The following is a 16,337-nucleotide window of genomic DNA, read 5'->3' as shown; positions in this document are numbered from 1 at the left end:
CCCTTGCTCTCACCATCACCTGACCACTTTCAGCATCACCCATCAGCCCTGATTCCCCCCCAACACACACCTTTCACTCATCCTGTCTGTTACTTCCAGATCACCAAGAGAGACTGCAGCTTTCTGATGCATGGTGTCTTTCCATTAGTCCCTGTTTGAAAAAGGCTTCTTGATCAATTTAAAGAACAGAAGCTACACTTTCAGATAGCCAAAGACAAAGAAATCAGCTACAATGCTGAACTTTTTTGTTATATATACACTGATCTGGTGAACACATTTTACCTGATTTCTATACGTCCAATATTTCAGGAGGCCTGGAAGATAAACCAGAAGTTTCTGTGGGAAAGTGCTAATACAGGAAATCTGCAGCAGGAATTGAGGGCATTCTATACAGCTTATTAGGGAGAGTTCTGGAACGGTGTGTTTTTGAGAACTGGACTGTATTGCCCTGTATTTGAGGGGTGTGTACCACAGAATGTGATGAAGCCAATTGCAACCATAAGATGTGCACTCAGCCACTATGAATTACAAAAATAGAATACCACATAGTTTAGGATTAATTGAAAAGCAGGCTTTTATATGCAAGGTCAAAATATAGCTGGCAGTTTTTGCCAATATAAATGGGAGGAGTGGACAGACAAGTCAGTAAGTGAGAATGAAAGAAGATAAATGCATAAAAACCTTCAGTCTAGACACCTCTTATATTAGAAGTTTATTGAAAATTAGGAAAAGTGATGATCCTATGTGTTTTGTAGAAGTTATTAAAGATTAGCTAACGCAATGTACTTTAGAGCAGTCCTCTGAAGTCATCTTGAGAGACTTTTTCCAGACAAAAAGAAAAGAAGTACTTGTGGCACCTTAGAGACTAACCAATTTATTTGAGCATGAGCTTTCGTGAGCTACAGCTCACTTCATCGGATGCATACTGTGGACACTGCAGAAGACATTATATACACAGAGACCATGAAACAATACCTCCTCCCACCCCACTCTCCTGCTGGTAATAGCTTATCCAAAGTGACCACTCTCCTCACATCGTCTACAGCCAAGCTCTGCGATACAACCGCATTTGCTCCAACCCCTCAGACAGAGACAAACACCTACAAGATCTCTATCAAGCATTCTTACAACTACAATACCCACCTGCGGAAGTGAAGAAACCGACTGATAGAGCCAGAAGAGTTCCCAGAAGTCAGCTACTACAGGACAGGCCTAACAAAGAAAATAACAGAACGCCACTAGCCGTCACCTTCTGCCCCCAACTAAAACCCCTCCAACGCATTATTAAGGATCTACAACGTATCCTGAAGGATGACCCAACACTCTCACAAATCTTGGGAGACAGGCCAGTCCTTGCCTACAGACAGCCCCCCAACCTGAAGCAAATACTCACCAACAACCACATACCACACAACAGAACCACTAACCCAGGAACCTATCCTTGCAACAAAGCCCGTTGCCAACTGTGCCCACATATCTATTCAGGGGACACCATCACAGGGCCTAACAACATCAGCCACACTATCAGAGGCTCGTTCACCTGCACATCTACCAATGTGATATATGCCATCATGTGCCAGCAATGCCCCTCTGCCATGTACATTGGTCAAACTGGACAGTTTCTACGTAAAAGAATAAATGGGCACAAATCAGATGTCAAGAACTATAACATTCATAAACCAGTCGGAGAACACTTCAATCTCTCTGGTCACGCAATCACAGACATGAAGGTCGCTATCTTACAAGAAAAAAACTTCAAATCCAGAGTCCAGCGAGAAACTGCTGAATTGGAATTCATTTGCAAATTGGATACTATTAATTTAGGCTTAAATAGAGACTGGGAGTGACGAAGTCATTATGCAAGGTAGCCTATTTCCCCTTGTTTTTTCCTACCCCCCCCCCGACGTTCTGGTTAAACTTGGATTTATGCTGGAAATGGCCCACCTTGATTATCATGCACATTGTAAGGAGAGTGGTCAGTTTGGATGAGCTATTGCCAGCAGGAGAGTGAGTTTGTGTGTGGGGGGGGTGGGGTGAGAAAACCTGGATTTGTGCTGGAAATGGCCCACCTTGATTATCATGCACATTGTAGGGAGAGCGGTCACTTTGGATGGGCTATTACCAGCAGGAGAGTGAGTTTGTGTGTGTATGGGGGTTGGGGGGGTGAGAAAACCTGGATTTGTGCTGGAAATGGCCCACCTTGATTATCATGCACATTGTAAAGAGAGTGGTCACTTTGGATGGGCTATTACCAGCAGGAGAGTGAGTTTGTGTGGGGGGGGCGGAGCGTCAGAAAACCTGGATTTGTGCTGGAAATGGCCCAACTTAATGATCACTTTAGATAAGCTATTACCAGCAGGAGAGTGGGGTGGGAGGAGGTATTGTTTCATGGTCTCTGTGTATATAATGTCTTCTGCAGTGTCCACAGTATGCATCCGATGAAGTGAGCTGTAGCTCACGAAAGCTCATGCTCAAATAAATTGGTTAGTCTCTAAGGTGCCACAAGTACTTCTTTTCTTTTTGCGAATACAGACTAACACGGCTGTTACTCTAAAACCATTTTTTTCCGGACATTGTTTCTCCCCAGCAGGTGAGCAACTGGCAACTGGGAACCTGCTGTTAATTACTCAGCACCATTCCAGATGTTAGGTAAAATTATTGGGATGTTCTAAACCTATTGCTTATCTCTGTGTATGCTTAAATCTAATAAACTGCAGAGTTAGATGATTGCATGATTACTTGCATTTGATTCATGATCAGACGGAATTGCTGGGTTCCCACTGATTTATTCCGGAGACCTCCTGGAGTAAATTGTTAAATTACCCCTTCTGGGGATTCTGGAAACCCCAGGTTACAGACTGCTGTCTTGAACTATGACCTCGCCTTGGGGTCCAAAACTTACCACTTTGCACAGTTGATTTGGAGATGATTTCAGCTGGAACTTTCAAAATACACACAATCCATTCCCGTTGTCAAAGACATCAAAAGTAGGTGTTGAGATGTCATCTTGGAGTGTCTGAAATGGATTAAACAGAGATTCCCACCAAAAGTCCAGGTGATTGAATCGTTTGCAGTACTAAGACCTTCTCGACCTAGAATGGTTGATATTTCATTTTTGCCGTTGTTTTGTGGAGACCTTGGAGAGTTGAAGCAGCAGTGGAGAGTTTTGTCTATGGTTCAGAGGCCTCATACTCAGGACAACGAAGTTTAGCAGTTTGGGCCTGAATTTCTTGAACACGCGGATGCTGCTAAGGACAAAGACTTTTGTAAACTTGGCTTGTTTGTTCTTTCATTGGTGTCGCTACCTTTTAGCAATGCTGCAGTTGGATGTTATTCAGATGAACTTGATAAAAACTAAACAGTGCAACAAGATATAAATTTTAGAGAACATTCTTTATGTTGGAATGTACATGCTGCGACATAAAATCTATTATGAACAATTTGCGGCAACGAAAGGAATGATTGCACTGCTCACTGCTGATATGTATGACCAGCAGCAGAAGCATTCTACTTCTGACGAAGACAGTAAGGATGAAATGTTGCCTTTTAGAGACTAATGGTAACAAACTAATTCAACTCAAAACAGTAACAAACTAATTCAACTCAAAATATGAACACGCACGACTGTCATTGAAAGCAAATAGAAATAAATAATTTAATAATGTTGTTGTTTTTACACTACATATATTTTGGGCTACTTTTGATCTTTTTTGACACCATTATTTGCTGTTTTTTGTTTGAAACCCCTGCCAACCTTCAATCGAGATACAAGTACCAGTATGATGGTTTTGATTTTGAGTTTCTTTGTTTCATACATTTGTTGCTAATGTGGACAAACTTCTGCTGGGACTTGTACCTATTTAAAAAAAATCAAATCTGTAGTAGGTATGCAATGAAAGCTTCAATTTGTATTTGATGTCTAGATGAATGTGTGAATAAAAAACCCTTTGTTTCAAGAAATAGATGGGACTACTTTTCTGTTAAGTTTTAAGTGATTATAGGCTATTAATGCAGTAGAAATCTGGAAAACTTGAGCAGCAACTCAAGCTGAATTCGAGGCAGAGCAGCAGGAGTCAGAAACACAAGGGCCAGAGAAGCAGCCCAGAAGGCAGAGCTGGGCTGGAGCCAGAGCAGCTGTGGTGAGGCACAGCTTGGAGGGCTACAGCTGGAGCAGACCAGAACAGGGAGCTGGGTCAGCATAGACCAGCTGCGCCAATGGGGAGCCAGGGCTGCGCTACAGTGGGGAGTCTGAGGCCAGAGCCATTCAAAAGGCCTTTGCCCATTACTGAACACATTGGCCGTACTTTCTCTGTATTGTATCCCATAAGTTTGTATCTGTACATATCGTATTGCTAGTATAGTTTCATTGTTAATTTCAGACACACCAAATAAATTCACATTTAGAGACTTTTTAAGGCTCGGCTCTGTGTCACATGGAGCTCCACACTTCTTATTCCTTGCTTGGAGAATGCACCAAAATTTTCTTTCACATGTGTCTGTATAGCCCCAAAATCTTACCCAAGTCTGACATGCCCCCCTGTAATGTCTCAATACGGTTGGACTATAGCGGAGACATTCATCAAAAACGTTCTGTCACTGCTCTCAAGAGAATTTTCAGAAGCCCCCAGGGAGCCAGATGGTCCCTATGTAACAAGGGCACCTGACAAGGGCAAGGTGAGAACTTACTCGGTATCGCTGAGCTACTGCACACCCGAACGCGGGGTGCAAGATAAACTGTTCGATTCTATGAGCAAAGCGAAGAGACTGCAGAGGCAACAAACAGCACATTACTTGAAGAACTCGACACACAAACTAGACATGAACAAAGTGTCTTACTACTGTTTCGATCGTGCAAACATGAATTATGGAAAGTGACAATCAGTGTACCTTGCCTGCAAATTGCTCAGCCCACGATGTGCACAACGCCATGAAACAAGCTATCAATACCCTGCAACCTGATATCTAGACTCTGGTGATTAAGACGTTCAATCATTTCTGCTGTTCTGCTAAGAGAGTAGCAGTGTTGAAGGATGTGTTTGACTTTGTGAATATGGACTATGCCACTTTACTGCACCACATTCTGACACACTGGTTCAGTCTTTTCCCAGCTGTACACAGGCTTGTAAATACATGGCAGGCTTTGTCTGGGCACTGATGAGTATCCAAAATCTCTATGGATGCTGTTTTCCGACATGGAAAATGGTGAACAAGGTGAAGGGCCTAGCAAAGTTGAGGTTCATCTGCCTTTCCTCCAGAATGCCCTGAAAGTCTTCAGTGATACTGTGCTCTGCTTGGAAAATGAGAGTGTGATGGCATGAGAAGTGTATGCCATAATGAATATTCTGAGAAAGTTCAGCAATGGAAGAATAACACATTCATCAGATCCAAAGCTGAAAACTGAGATGCTGTCAGCCACTGCTGAATGTCTCCGGAAAGACTTCCTGAAATGTTATGGTGTGTCGGTCCAATATCTGGGAAAATGTTTTGTTTTTTTTGACAGCTGGCTACTTGTTCAATCCTCAGTGCTTGAACATCAAAGTTAAGAGGGACTTCAAATACAGGGATCAGGGCACCACTTACATAGTCTATAGCCCGCACCTCGAACCTCTGAATTTCATACTTGAGGTCTGCTTAAAGTGCAAGTCCTAGCCCCAAACAGAGCTCTTAAATGCAGCAGAGCTTGTGCTGCTCCTGGCTTTCCCTTTGGAGCAGGGAGTTCATTTATAAACAAAGGAAGGAAAACATTGCCAAGTATCCATTTAAAAGATAGGAAACAAAGGGTAGGAACCAATGGTGAGAATGGACAGAGGTAAATAGTGGTGTCTCCGGGTGTCTGTATTGGGACCAATGCATGTTCAACGTATTCATAAATGATCTGGAAAAAAGGGGTAAAAAAACAAAATTACTCAAAATAATTAATGACTGCAAGGAGCCGCAGGGGGATCTCACAAAATTGGGTGATTGGGCAACAGAAAGTCAGATGGAATTCAATGTTGATAAGTGCAAAGTAATGCACATGGCAAAATATAATCCCAGTGTGAGGATGTGACACAGCAGGGAGGGGGGAGTGTTGACCTGGGAATGTGCCCTGGGGGTGGGAGACCTGAGAGCCTGTCACCTGAGCCAGGAGGGAGAGGGGGAGGTGACACCTCTGCCCAGGAAGACAGACTGCAGGAGGGAACCTGCTGGGTGGGTTTAGTTTCAGTTTGGGGCTGGGTGGAGGAACACAGGGAACCCCAGGGCTGGGGTCTAAGCTCCCTGCTCCCCCAGGAGGACTTGACTGAGGGGTCCTGGGTGTCCCCACAAGCTCTGTTTTGGACTGTGTTCCTGTTGTCCAATAAACCTTCTGTTTTACTGGCTGGCTGAGAGTCTCAGTGAATCCCAGGAAGAGGGGTGCAGGGCCTGGACTCCCCCACACTCCGTGACACCCAGCTATACTTACAAAATGATGGGGTCTAAGTTAGCTGTTAGCGCTCAAGAAAGACATATTGGAATCATCGTGGATAGTTCTCTGAAAACATCTGCTCAATGTGCAGCGACAGTCAAAAAAGCGAACAGACTGTTGGGAATCATTAGGAAAGGGATGGATAATAAGTCAGAAAATATCATATTGCCTCTCTATAAATCCATGGTATGTCCACATCTTGAATACTGTGTGCAGATCTGGTGGCCCCATCTAAAAAAAAATCACAAAATAAAAAGGCTTTTGGTTGGTATCTAAAAGAAATACAAAAACTTAAAATACAAAAAATCATAAAAAGCTAATATTCACTAACACACCTCAGATGGGCAGAGAAAAGGAACCAGGAGCCTGGGGGACAAGACACTCAACCGGTGTGGGAGAAGGAAAAGGACAAAATGCTGCAGGACAGTGTGGCCAAGGCAGAGGAACAGCTGGAGCTCCAGAGAGAGAGAGAGGGAGGAGAGGCAGCTGCAGAGAATGAGGGAGGTAGCCCAGCTGGAGGAGAGAATGGGGGCATGGTTACTGGAACATGGCTGGAAGTTGAGGGAGGACGACAGAGCTCTGCAGAAAGACTTCTTGGCAGTAGGTTAGACTAGATGACCCTTGAAGTCCCTTCTAACCCTATAATTCTATGACACTTTTGAGCAGCTGGCCACCAAGACACAGGCCCATAAGATGATTCGTCCATCCACAGAACCATTCTCAGCTCTCTGCAGTCCCTGCTCCCCATGGCAGCTGCTCACTGCGAGGCCGCTGATGGAGTGTCCTCCCTGGGGGCACGGTTTTGGTGCTGCTGCACTTGATGCAGTGGCATCGATTTTGCAGGTCTGGTGAAGACACGCTAAATCAATGTGAGAGCGCTCTCCCGTCAATGTCTGTACTCCTCCACCCTGACAAGCATAAGGTAAGTCGATGGGAGAGTGTCTCCCATGGACACAGCGTGATGTAGACACCACAGTAAGTGGATTTAGCTACCTCGACTTCAGTTACATTATTCACATAACTCAAGTATGTCTCAAGGATGGGCATGGTGTGACCGGGCTCCCATTGGGGGCCAGCTGAGGTCACTCAATTAGGGTGAACTGCAAAGAATGGAGCAGGCAATCCTCCAGCGGGCTGGCAGATATTCCAATATTTAGATTTACAAAGCCAGCACAAAACAGCTTCTATTATACCTCACTGGTTACTCAGAAGCCAGCAACACAGTTCCCTTAAAATAACCACACCTCAGGCCTCCACCTAGGCACACAAGTCAAATAGGATAAAGATTACTGAAAATCTCATTTAATCATATAATAGAAAAGGTTCTACCAATCCCAAAGGATTGTACACATTACCTCCCTGGTTATTGAGTATTCCAGATCTTATCCAAATACATGCTTACCGCCAGTTAGTAACTAAACTAAAATTTATTAAAAGAAAAAAGAGAGTGTATGGTTAAAAGCAGGGCCGGCTCCAGGCACTAGCTCTCCAAGCAGGTGCTTGGGGCGGCACTGAGAATGGGGCGGCAGTCCGTCTCCCGCGGTGGCAATTCGGCGGCAACTCCGCCGCTCTTCCTGCAGCGGCAGCTTTTGGGTGGCAGCTCTGCCGCTCTTCCGGGCGTGTCAGCTCTGCCGCCCTTCCGTCCGGGCGCGGCGTCAATTCGGCAGCGCCTGCTTGGGGTGGTAAAAGTGGTGGAGCCGCCCAGGTTAAAGGATCAATATATATACAGATGTGAATTCAATTCTTGAAGTTCAGATACACAGCAGAGACAGTGAGCTTTGTAGTTGCAAAGACTTCTTTGAGAAATAGTCCATAGGTTATAGTCCAAAGTTTATACTTCAGGGCAGTACAGTCGGAACTGGGATCTCAGTCCTTGTGGCTTAGATTTCCCTGCATGAATTCTCAATTAGATCTGAGATAAACAGGATCAAGACCCAAGGGCCTTTTATACAGTTTTCTAGCATCTACTTGACCATACAGTCCTGGGTAAACAATAGGTTTTAGATGTACCCTTCTGTTTTCTAAACACTACCGATAATAAGTTACACAGATCAACAAAGGGCAATTTATCCATTAGGCAAACTATCAGCACAAATTTCAAAGACACATCTAGACAATGACCTTATTTCACCCAAGATTCATCTAAATGTTAATATTCCATTTTGCCCTGACAATTTGAGCCTCTGTTAACAGCAAATCATTTCTTATTCCTGAGGCTCACAGGCTGAAGCTCTCCAGAGTCTATTTTCTGCTCTTCCAGCTGTTCATGGAGCTGAGGGAATTGCCTGGGAGTCCTGGCCAACCTGAAAGTCCTCAGGGACTGTACAGGGGAATCATAAAGGTTGCTGTACAGCACGGCGAGTGTCAGACATGTGAGACTCATACACTGATGCTTTGGGCTCTGCCTTTCTGTCTCAATAAGGAGATTCCTTTTCTCTGCAGATTGGGATTTCGGTAAGTTGCCTGTTTCTGCAATAATTTTAGTGCTGAGGGCTCAGGGAGGGCTCCAGGGTTCATGTCAAGAACCATGTGGGCAGGAATTCACCAGCACAAACAACTTGAACTGCTTAATATTGTCAGAAACACCAAGGGATTTACCTGGAATAGTTGGAACTAAAAATTTATTAGAAATAGTTTAGACAAATATTTGTTTTTAAGATCAGTTCCTTGTCTCTTACTGTGTCCTTCTATTTGTCTCAGTAGCTTCCTTTTTTTTGGTCTATGTGTTTTTTCCTCTGGTTCACTCAAGTGTTACAATTTAGCAACTTCACTGGCCTCTTAAGAAGTGCAGCCAAGGCCTCTGCAGTGGATATCTGTGTTACCAGATGTTTCACAAGAAGAATGGAATATACAGGATTTCACACAGTGGAAAGATTCTGCTCTCACATTCTGCCATTGGTGGGTCACTCTAGATTTACACTGACCTCCCTGAGAGCAAAATCAGAGCCCCTGTGTGTTTTGGAATCCCCATCTCTCATGCCTTGTCTCAGAACGCCACATAAATTGGGGGTTTCCTTCAAACTTTTCCAGCACCATAGATAATAGTGCTCTCTGTAGCAGGATGTGAATCTGGGAGTGATTTTCACAGCCGGGGGCCAAAATTAAATACTAAGGGTGAAATATTGTACCATTGAGTTCAATGGCAGAACTCCCAGCATGGCCTAAGTCCTCAAGTAAGGACTTAAATGAATGTCCTGATTCACACCGGCCATGAACCTCCAGTGAGTTCAACTGGAGTTGTCCTGTCACTGCTAAAGATGGAGTGAGCTCATTTGAACCAAAGAGGAACTGACAGGAGAGTTGCTGAAATCCTTAGAGATTCATAAAGTCATAGAAGATTAGGGTTGGAAGAGACCTCAGGAAGTCGTCTAGTCCAACCCCCTGCTCAGGCAGGACCAACCCCACTAAATCATCCCAGCCAGGGCTTTGTCAAGCTGGGCCTTAAAAACTTCTAAGGATGGAGATTCCACCACCTCCCTAGATAACCCTCCTAGTGAAATAGTGTTTCCTGATATCCAATCTAGACTTCCCCCACTGTAACTTAAGACCATTGCTCTCAAATCCCCCCTCACTCTCCTCTTCTTCAGTCTAAACAAGCCCAATTCCTTCAGCCTCTCCTCATAAATCAAGTGCCCTGGTCTCCTAATCATTTTTGTAAATGAACAATTAGGATTTTTTTTTTCAGAGGCAAAGGGAGGGTCTGGTTTCTCTGTGGCCCTGCATCTCTGGGTATAGAGAGGATGAGAAGCATCAAAAGGCAGGAGAAATAAAAGCAGGTTTCTGGCTTACAGGAAACCAGGCGGTGTTGGAAATCTCACTATGGGCAGTTCAGGGATGCACAATGTTTGTGTGTGTTGGTGGGAGGGGGGCGTGCAGTATGCACATTACAGTGGCACAGATACCTGAAACTGGACAAAATAGGGAATGGACATCCTGCCTAATGCACAGAGCAAAGAGGCGTAATGAGGCCTCCTGGGATAGTGGGTGTCTCAGACTGTAATGGAATGTGGACCTCACTGTAGCAGACTGTCTCTGACCAATCCCCCGTCTGGACTATCCCTCCTCCCGTGAGCAGCCTTACAACAATCTTGTGGTAATGTCAGCAATTGCCAACATGGAACACCAGCCTCAGGAAGGGGTGTCTGGGTTTCTAATGGGCTGCAATACGTTAAAGCATTGTGTCGTTTTGAGGCAGAGTTACTCACACTAGCTCCTTCTAGTCTCCACGTCCTCTCTCCTTCTCACCGGGTCTGTCCCTCTCTCCTTCCCTGCACAGCCTGAGCTGCTGCTGGGGTTCCCTTCACTGAATAGGTTCTTTTTCCCGGGTGCAGGCAGACACTGAGTTTAACTTAGTCTGAGGAAGTATTTCTGGGAGCTGTCTCTGTGGGATCTGGCACCTGCTGATGGTCCCGGCTGAGGGGTAGCACTGTGTGGCAGGGCTGGAAGTTGTGAGGTGGGGAACATACATTGACAAGTGGCCAGCACTGGAGGTTCTGTGGCAGGGACTGGGATATATAGTCATGTGGGCAGTACTGAGTGTTATGGAGGTGGGGAGAAGGGTATAAATGGACAAGCAGGCAGTGCTGAGGGTTGTGGGAGTAGGTAGGGAGATCTACACAGAGAAGCAGGCAGCACTGTGGTTTGTTGGGAGAGGCTGAAGGTGTAAAGCCTCAGTATCCATGTACATGTCCAAACCCTTCCTCATTCTTGCTTAGCTCATGGCTATAAATACATCTTGTGGCAAGGAGTTCCTCATTCTATTTAGGCATTGGGGGAAGAAAGCATTCTATTTTTATCAGTTTTGAATTTACCACATTTCAGTTTAGTTGAATGTCCTCTTGACCTTGTGTTATGAGACAGGGAGAACTTATTCTCCATCTACTCTACCAGTGAGTATTTTCTCATATCTCCTCTTATTCATCTCCTCTGTAACATAACAATCCCAGTCTTTTCAACCTCTCTCCGTATGATGGTTTCCCCAGGCCTTTGATCATTCTCATTGCCCTGGACGTAACCCCTCTAGTTCTGCAATATCCTGTGTGAGAAGGGTGCCCAGTACTACATAGAGGAGACCAGAGGAGGGTGAAATATTGACTGACTGATCTCATGCCATTGTATTTTCTGTATGGTTTCCTAACCCACTCCTCCTGGACCCCAATGTTTTGCTTAGTTCAAGCTTTTTCCTCCAGTGGGCATATACATCACAGTTTATTGACATTGAAATTCATCTGCCATCTTGCTCCCTGTTCTCTTGGCTTGTTCAGTTCCCTCAGAGGACTTCTCTGCACTTGACTCTGACCTAAATAGTCTGGTGCCACATGTAAATGTTGCCACTTCACTGATCACCTCCAGATTGTTGTTAACTATAAAATATTTATCATACTATTTTCTATAAAGGGCGTAACCCCCCTTCACTGTGCTTCTCTTCCTTTACAGGCACCTTGAGCACTTCTGAGCCCAACTGATGCATTGTCCACCTAATGGCAGTTTTCAACATCACCCACTCTAACCATTCAACATTCATCCTAATGGGCATCCCTGGCCTGGAAGCTGCCCACATCTGGATTTCCATCCCTTTCTTTATATTCTACATTATCAGCCTGTTTGGAAATTTTACAGTTCTGTTTGTTGTATACAAAGAGCAGACTCTCCACAATCCAATGTACCTGCTGCTCTGCATGCTGGCACTCACAGACATCGCCACACCTACCTGTGTCATACCAAATGCACTGTGTATATTTTGGTTCAATTTGAAAGGTATTACTATGGGTGGCTGTCTCACCCAGATGTTTTTCCTTCACACTGTTTCTCTTATGCACTCCGCCATCCTTGTGACAATGGCCTTTGATCGTTACGTTGCCATATGTAACCCTCTGAGATACACCATCATCGTCAATAACAGACGTATCGCTAAACTAGGGTTCGTGGGACTGATAAGAGCTGTTCTCTTCATTCTTCCCCTGCCCCTGCTCCTGAGCCGGCAGCCATTCTGTGCAAATCGCATTATCCCCCACACTCAATGCGAGCACACAGCTGTGGTGACGATGTCGTGTGGGGACATTAGAGTGAACAGGATATACGGTCTGGTGCTATTCTTTGTAGTCAACATGTCAGACCTGACACTCATTGCCCTGTCCTATGGTCTAATCATCAGGACTGTCCTCAGAATCCCCTCCAAGAAAGCCCACCAAAAATCCCTCAACACCTGCACAGCCCACATCTGTGTGATGTTGACGTATTATACTCCCAGCCTCTTTTCCAACCTGACAAACCGGTTTGGTCAGGGCATCGCTCCCCACATTCACATCATCTTGGCTGACCTCTATCTCCTCATCCCTCCCATGCTCAACCCTATCATTTATGGGGTCAGATCCAAAGAGCTTCGTGACAAAGTGGGCAAATACATCTGCAGAAAATGATCACCATGGGTCACTGATTGAAATCTTTGTGACAAGAATTAGAAAGTATATGTCCTCATTAATCCAGAGTGCTCTGCCCATGTTTGGCTCAGCTCAGCGTTGTGGGAAATGTTACCTGTTTTTTCCATGTCCAATACTTCAGGAAGCCTGGAGGATAACCAAAGACTAACAGTAACAAAGTAATTTAATACAAAATATGGACATTGGCTAGCATCACTCGCAATATCTTGTGGATATTCTTCCACTGTGGCTAAACAACAAAGGAAAAGAAGAGGCAAAAAGGCATCTTTTAAAAAGTGGAAGTTCAATTCCATTGAGGAAAATAGAAAAGAGCATAAACTCTGGCAAATGAAGTGTAAAAATAGAATTAGGAAGGCCAAAAAGAATTTGAAGAACAGCTAGCCAAAGACTCCAAAAGTAACAGTTAAAATTGTTTTAACTACATCTGAAGCAGGAAGCCTACTCATAGCTAGTGAGGTCACTGCATGATTGAGATGATAAAGGAGCACTTAAAGACAATAACACAGAAACTAAATGAATTCTTTGCATCAGTCTTCATGGCTGAGGATAAGAGGGAGATTCCCAAATCTGAGCCTTTCTTTTTAGGTGAAAGTCTCAGGAACTCTCCCAGACTGAGGTGTCATTAGAAGAGGTTTTGGAGCAAATACACACATTTAAAAGTAATAAATTGACAAGACCAGTTAGTATACTAGGAAGGATACGATTCAACATATTCATAAATGATCTGGGAAAAGGGTAAACTGGGAGGTGGCAAAGCTTGGAGATGATACAAAACAACTCACGATAGTTAAGTCCAAAGCAAACTGCAAAGATTTACAAAGGGATCCCATAAAACTGGGTGACAGGGCAATAAAGTGGCAGATGAAATTCAGTGTTGAGAAATACAAAGTAATGCACATTTGAAAACATAATCTCAACTGTACATATAAAACGATGGAGTCTAGATATGGTGTTACCACTCAAGAAAGAGATTTTGGAGTCACTGTATATACTTCTGTGAAAACATCCACTCAATGTGAAGCGGCAGTCATAAAAGCTAACAGAATTTTGTGAATCATTAAGAAAGGGATAGATAATAAAACAGAAAATATTGTATTTCCTCTATGTAAACCCACGTTATGCCTCCATCTTTAATACTGCATGCAGATCCAGTTGCCTCATCTCAAAAAAGATATATGGGAATTGGAAAAGGTTCAGAAAAGGGTAACAAAATGATTAGGGGTATGGAACGGCTTCCGTATTGGAGAGATTAATAGGACTAGGACTTTTCAGCTTGGAAAAGAGAAGACTAGGGGGAGATATGGCAGAGGTCTACAAAATCATGACTGGTGTGGAGGAAATAAATAAGCAAGTGTTATTTATGCCCTCTCATAGCACAAGAACTAGGTGTCACCAAATGAAATTAATAGGCAGCAGTTTAAAACAAACAAAAGGAAGTATTTCTTCCCACAACACACAGTCAACCTGTGGAACTCTTTGCCAGAGGATGTTGTGAAGGCCAAGACTATAACAGGGTTCAAAAAAGAACTAGATAAATTCATGGAGGATAGGTCCATCAATGGCTATTAGCCAGGATGGGCAGGAGCAACTCAGAGCTCCAGGTACCCCCACTGCCCAAGGTGGCAAAGAGCTGCTGGGTCCTTGAACACATTGGGAGCTGAGTGCTCAGGGTCCTCCACCAGCTGACAGCTCTGGCTCAGCTGTTCCGGAGTTTAAGTGAAAAATGCCATGAAGGTCTCTGAAAATCATGGAATCCATGAACTCCATGACATGAATGTCATTGCTTCAGTAACACTGTTCAGCCTGCTCAGTCCTTGTGTCCTTGGCGCTCCAATGTTATCAGTATCAGCAGATAAGGAAGCCTGCTCATTCAGCAGACCACAAAGTTATTCATAAAGAAAGACCACAGGAACGGTTTGGTGACAAATGCACCCAGCCAAGTTTATTGACCTCTTGCCACAGCCCTAGCACCCTGGCTATGAACCAAATAAGCAAATGAGCTTATGAAATTCCTCTCCCAGGTGGTATTACACCAAAAAATCCTTACTGATCAAGGACCCAACTTCACATTACAACTCATGAAATAACTGTGTGATCTACTGAGGGTAAAGACATTTTGGGGGAGGGATAGCTCAGTCCTTTGAGCATTGGCCTGCTAAACCCAAGGTTGTCAGTTCAATCCTTGAGGGGGCCATTTAGGGATCTGGGGCAAAAATTGGGGATTGGTCCTGCTTTGAGCAAGGGGTTGGACTAGATGACCTCTTGAGGTCTCTTCCAACCCTGATATTCTATGATTAAGAAGTGATGAGTTGGTAGAGTGATTTCACAAAACTTTGGTGGTGACGTGGCAGAAATTTGTATGCTCAGATTGCAACCACTGGGACCAACTCTTCCCCCAGCTCCATTTTGGTATCAGGAAGTTGCCTCAAGACTCCAAGTTTTCTCCCTTTGAATCACTGTCTGAGAAGCAGCCTTGTGGTTTTCCAGACCTCGTTGGAAAAACATAGAAGAGCAAAGACCCCAGGTGATGAACATAGTCCAATACATTCTTGAATTAAGAAATCACCTCAAGATTTTGTGGACGTTTCTAGAACAATTTTGCTAAATGCAGCACAGGTACAAGAAAAGGCCTGTAAGAAAGGGATCCAGCTCTGAATGTTCAAACCGCTGGAATGAGTGTTATTCTGACTGTCGAGCTTGTTCAAATTACTGGTTCCATGGAAGGGACCGTTTGAGAAAAAGAAGCATTTGGGCCTCATTAGCGATGATGTCCAGCACTCAGATAAGAAAAAGGAGACTCAGATAAGAACATAAGAATGGCCATTCTGGGTCAGACCAATGGTCCATCTATTCCAGTATCCTGACAGGGGCCAAATGCCAGGTGTTTCAGAGGGAAAGAACAGAACAGGGTTATTATTGAGGGATCCATCTCTTGTTGTCCAGTTCCATGATCTAGCAGTCAGAGGCTAGAGACACCCAGAACATGGGGTTGCATCCCTGAACATTTTGGCTAACAGCCATTGACGGGCCTATCCTCCATAAACTTATCTTATTCTTTTTCAAACCCCATTATACTTTTAACCTTCACAACATCTCCCGGTTTCATAGGTTGACTGTGTTGTATGTTGTACTTCCTTTTCTTTGTTTTAATCCGGCTGCCTATTAATTTCCTTGTCTGACCCCTGGTTGTTGTGTTATGTGAAGAAGTAAACAAGGCTTCCTCATTCATGCTCTCCACACCATTCAAAATTTTATGGTTCCAAGCTGAAAGAAGGTCATGTGAGACTGTATCAAAATCCTTACTAAAAGCATTACCTCATCTACCACTTCCCCCCATCCACAAGGCTTGTTACCCTGTCAAAGAAAGCTATCTTATTAAGAAAGTAGGGAAATACAACCTAGATGGAGCTACTATAAGGTGGGAGCATAACTTGTTGGAAAACCGCTCCTGG

General features: G+C 44.2%; 1 protein-coding gene across 1 annotated transcript; it reads left to right on the top strand.

Annotated features, from left to right (window-relative positions):
• The first annotated feature begins 11,925 nt into the window (after nucleotides 1-11,925).
• On the top strand, nucleotides 11,926-12,864 carry LOC141975699 (olfactory receptor 52E2-like). The gene has a single exon (XM_074936313.1). It carries the CDS (start codon nucleotides 11,926-11,928, stop codon nucleotides 12,862-12,864), a length of 939 nt encoding a protein of 312 aa, XP_074792414.1.
• The last annotated feature ends 3,473 nt before the right edge of the window (nucleotides 12,865-16,337 follow it).

Source organism: Natator depressus, chromosome 1 (genome assembly GCF_965152275.1).
Source record: "Natator depressus isolate rNatDep1 chromosome 1, rNatDep2.hap1, whole genome shotgun sequence".
In the NCBI taxonomy this organism is placed as follows: Eukaryota; Metazoa; Chordata; order Testudines; family Cheloniidae; genus Natator; species Natator depressus.
Note: the sequence above shows the minus strand (reverse complement) of the source record. Positions and strands in the feature narration are given on the sequence as shown.

What these genes read in the sequence shown, in the direction of transcription:
- LOC141975699 (XM_074936313.1), top strand. Translation starts at nt 11,926, where the DNA reads ATGGCAGTTTTCAACATCACCCACTCTAACCATTCAACATTCATCCTA.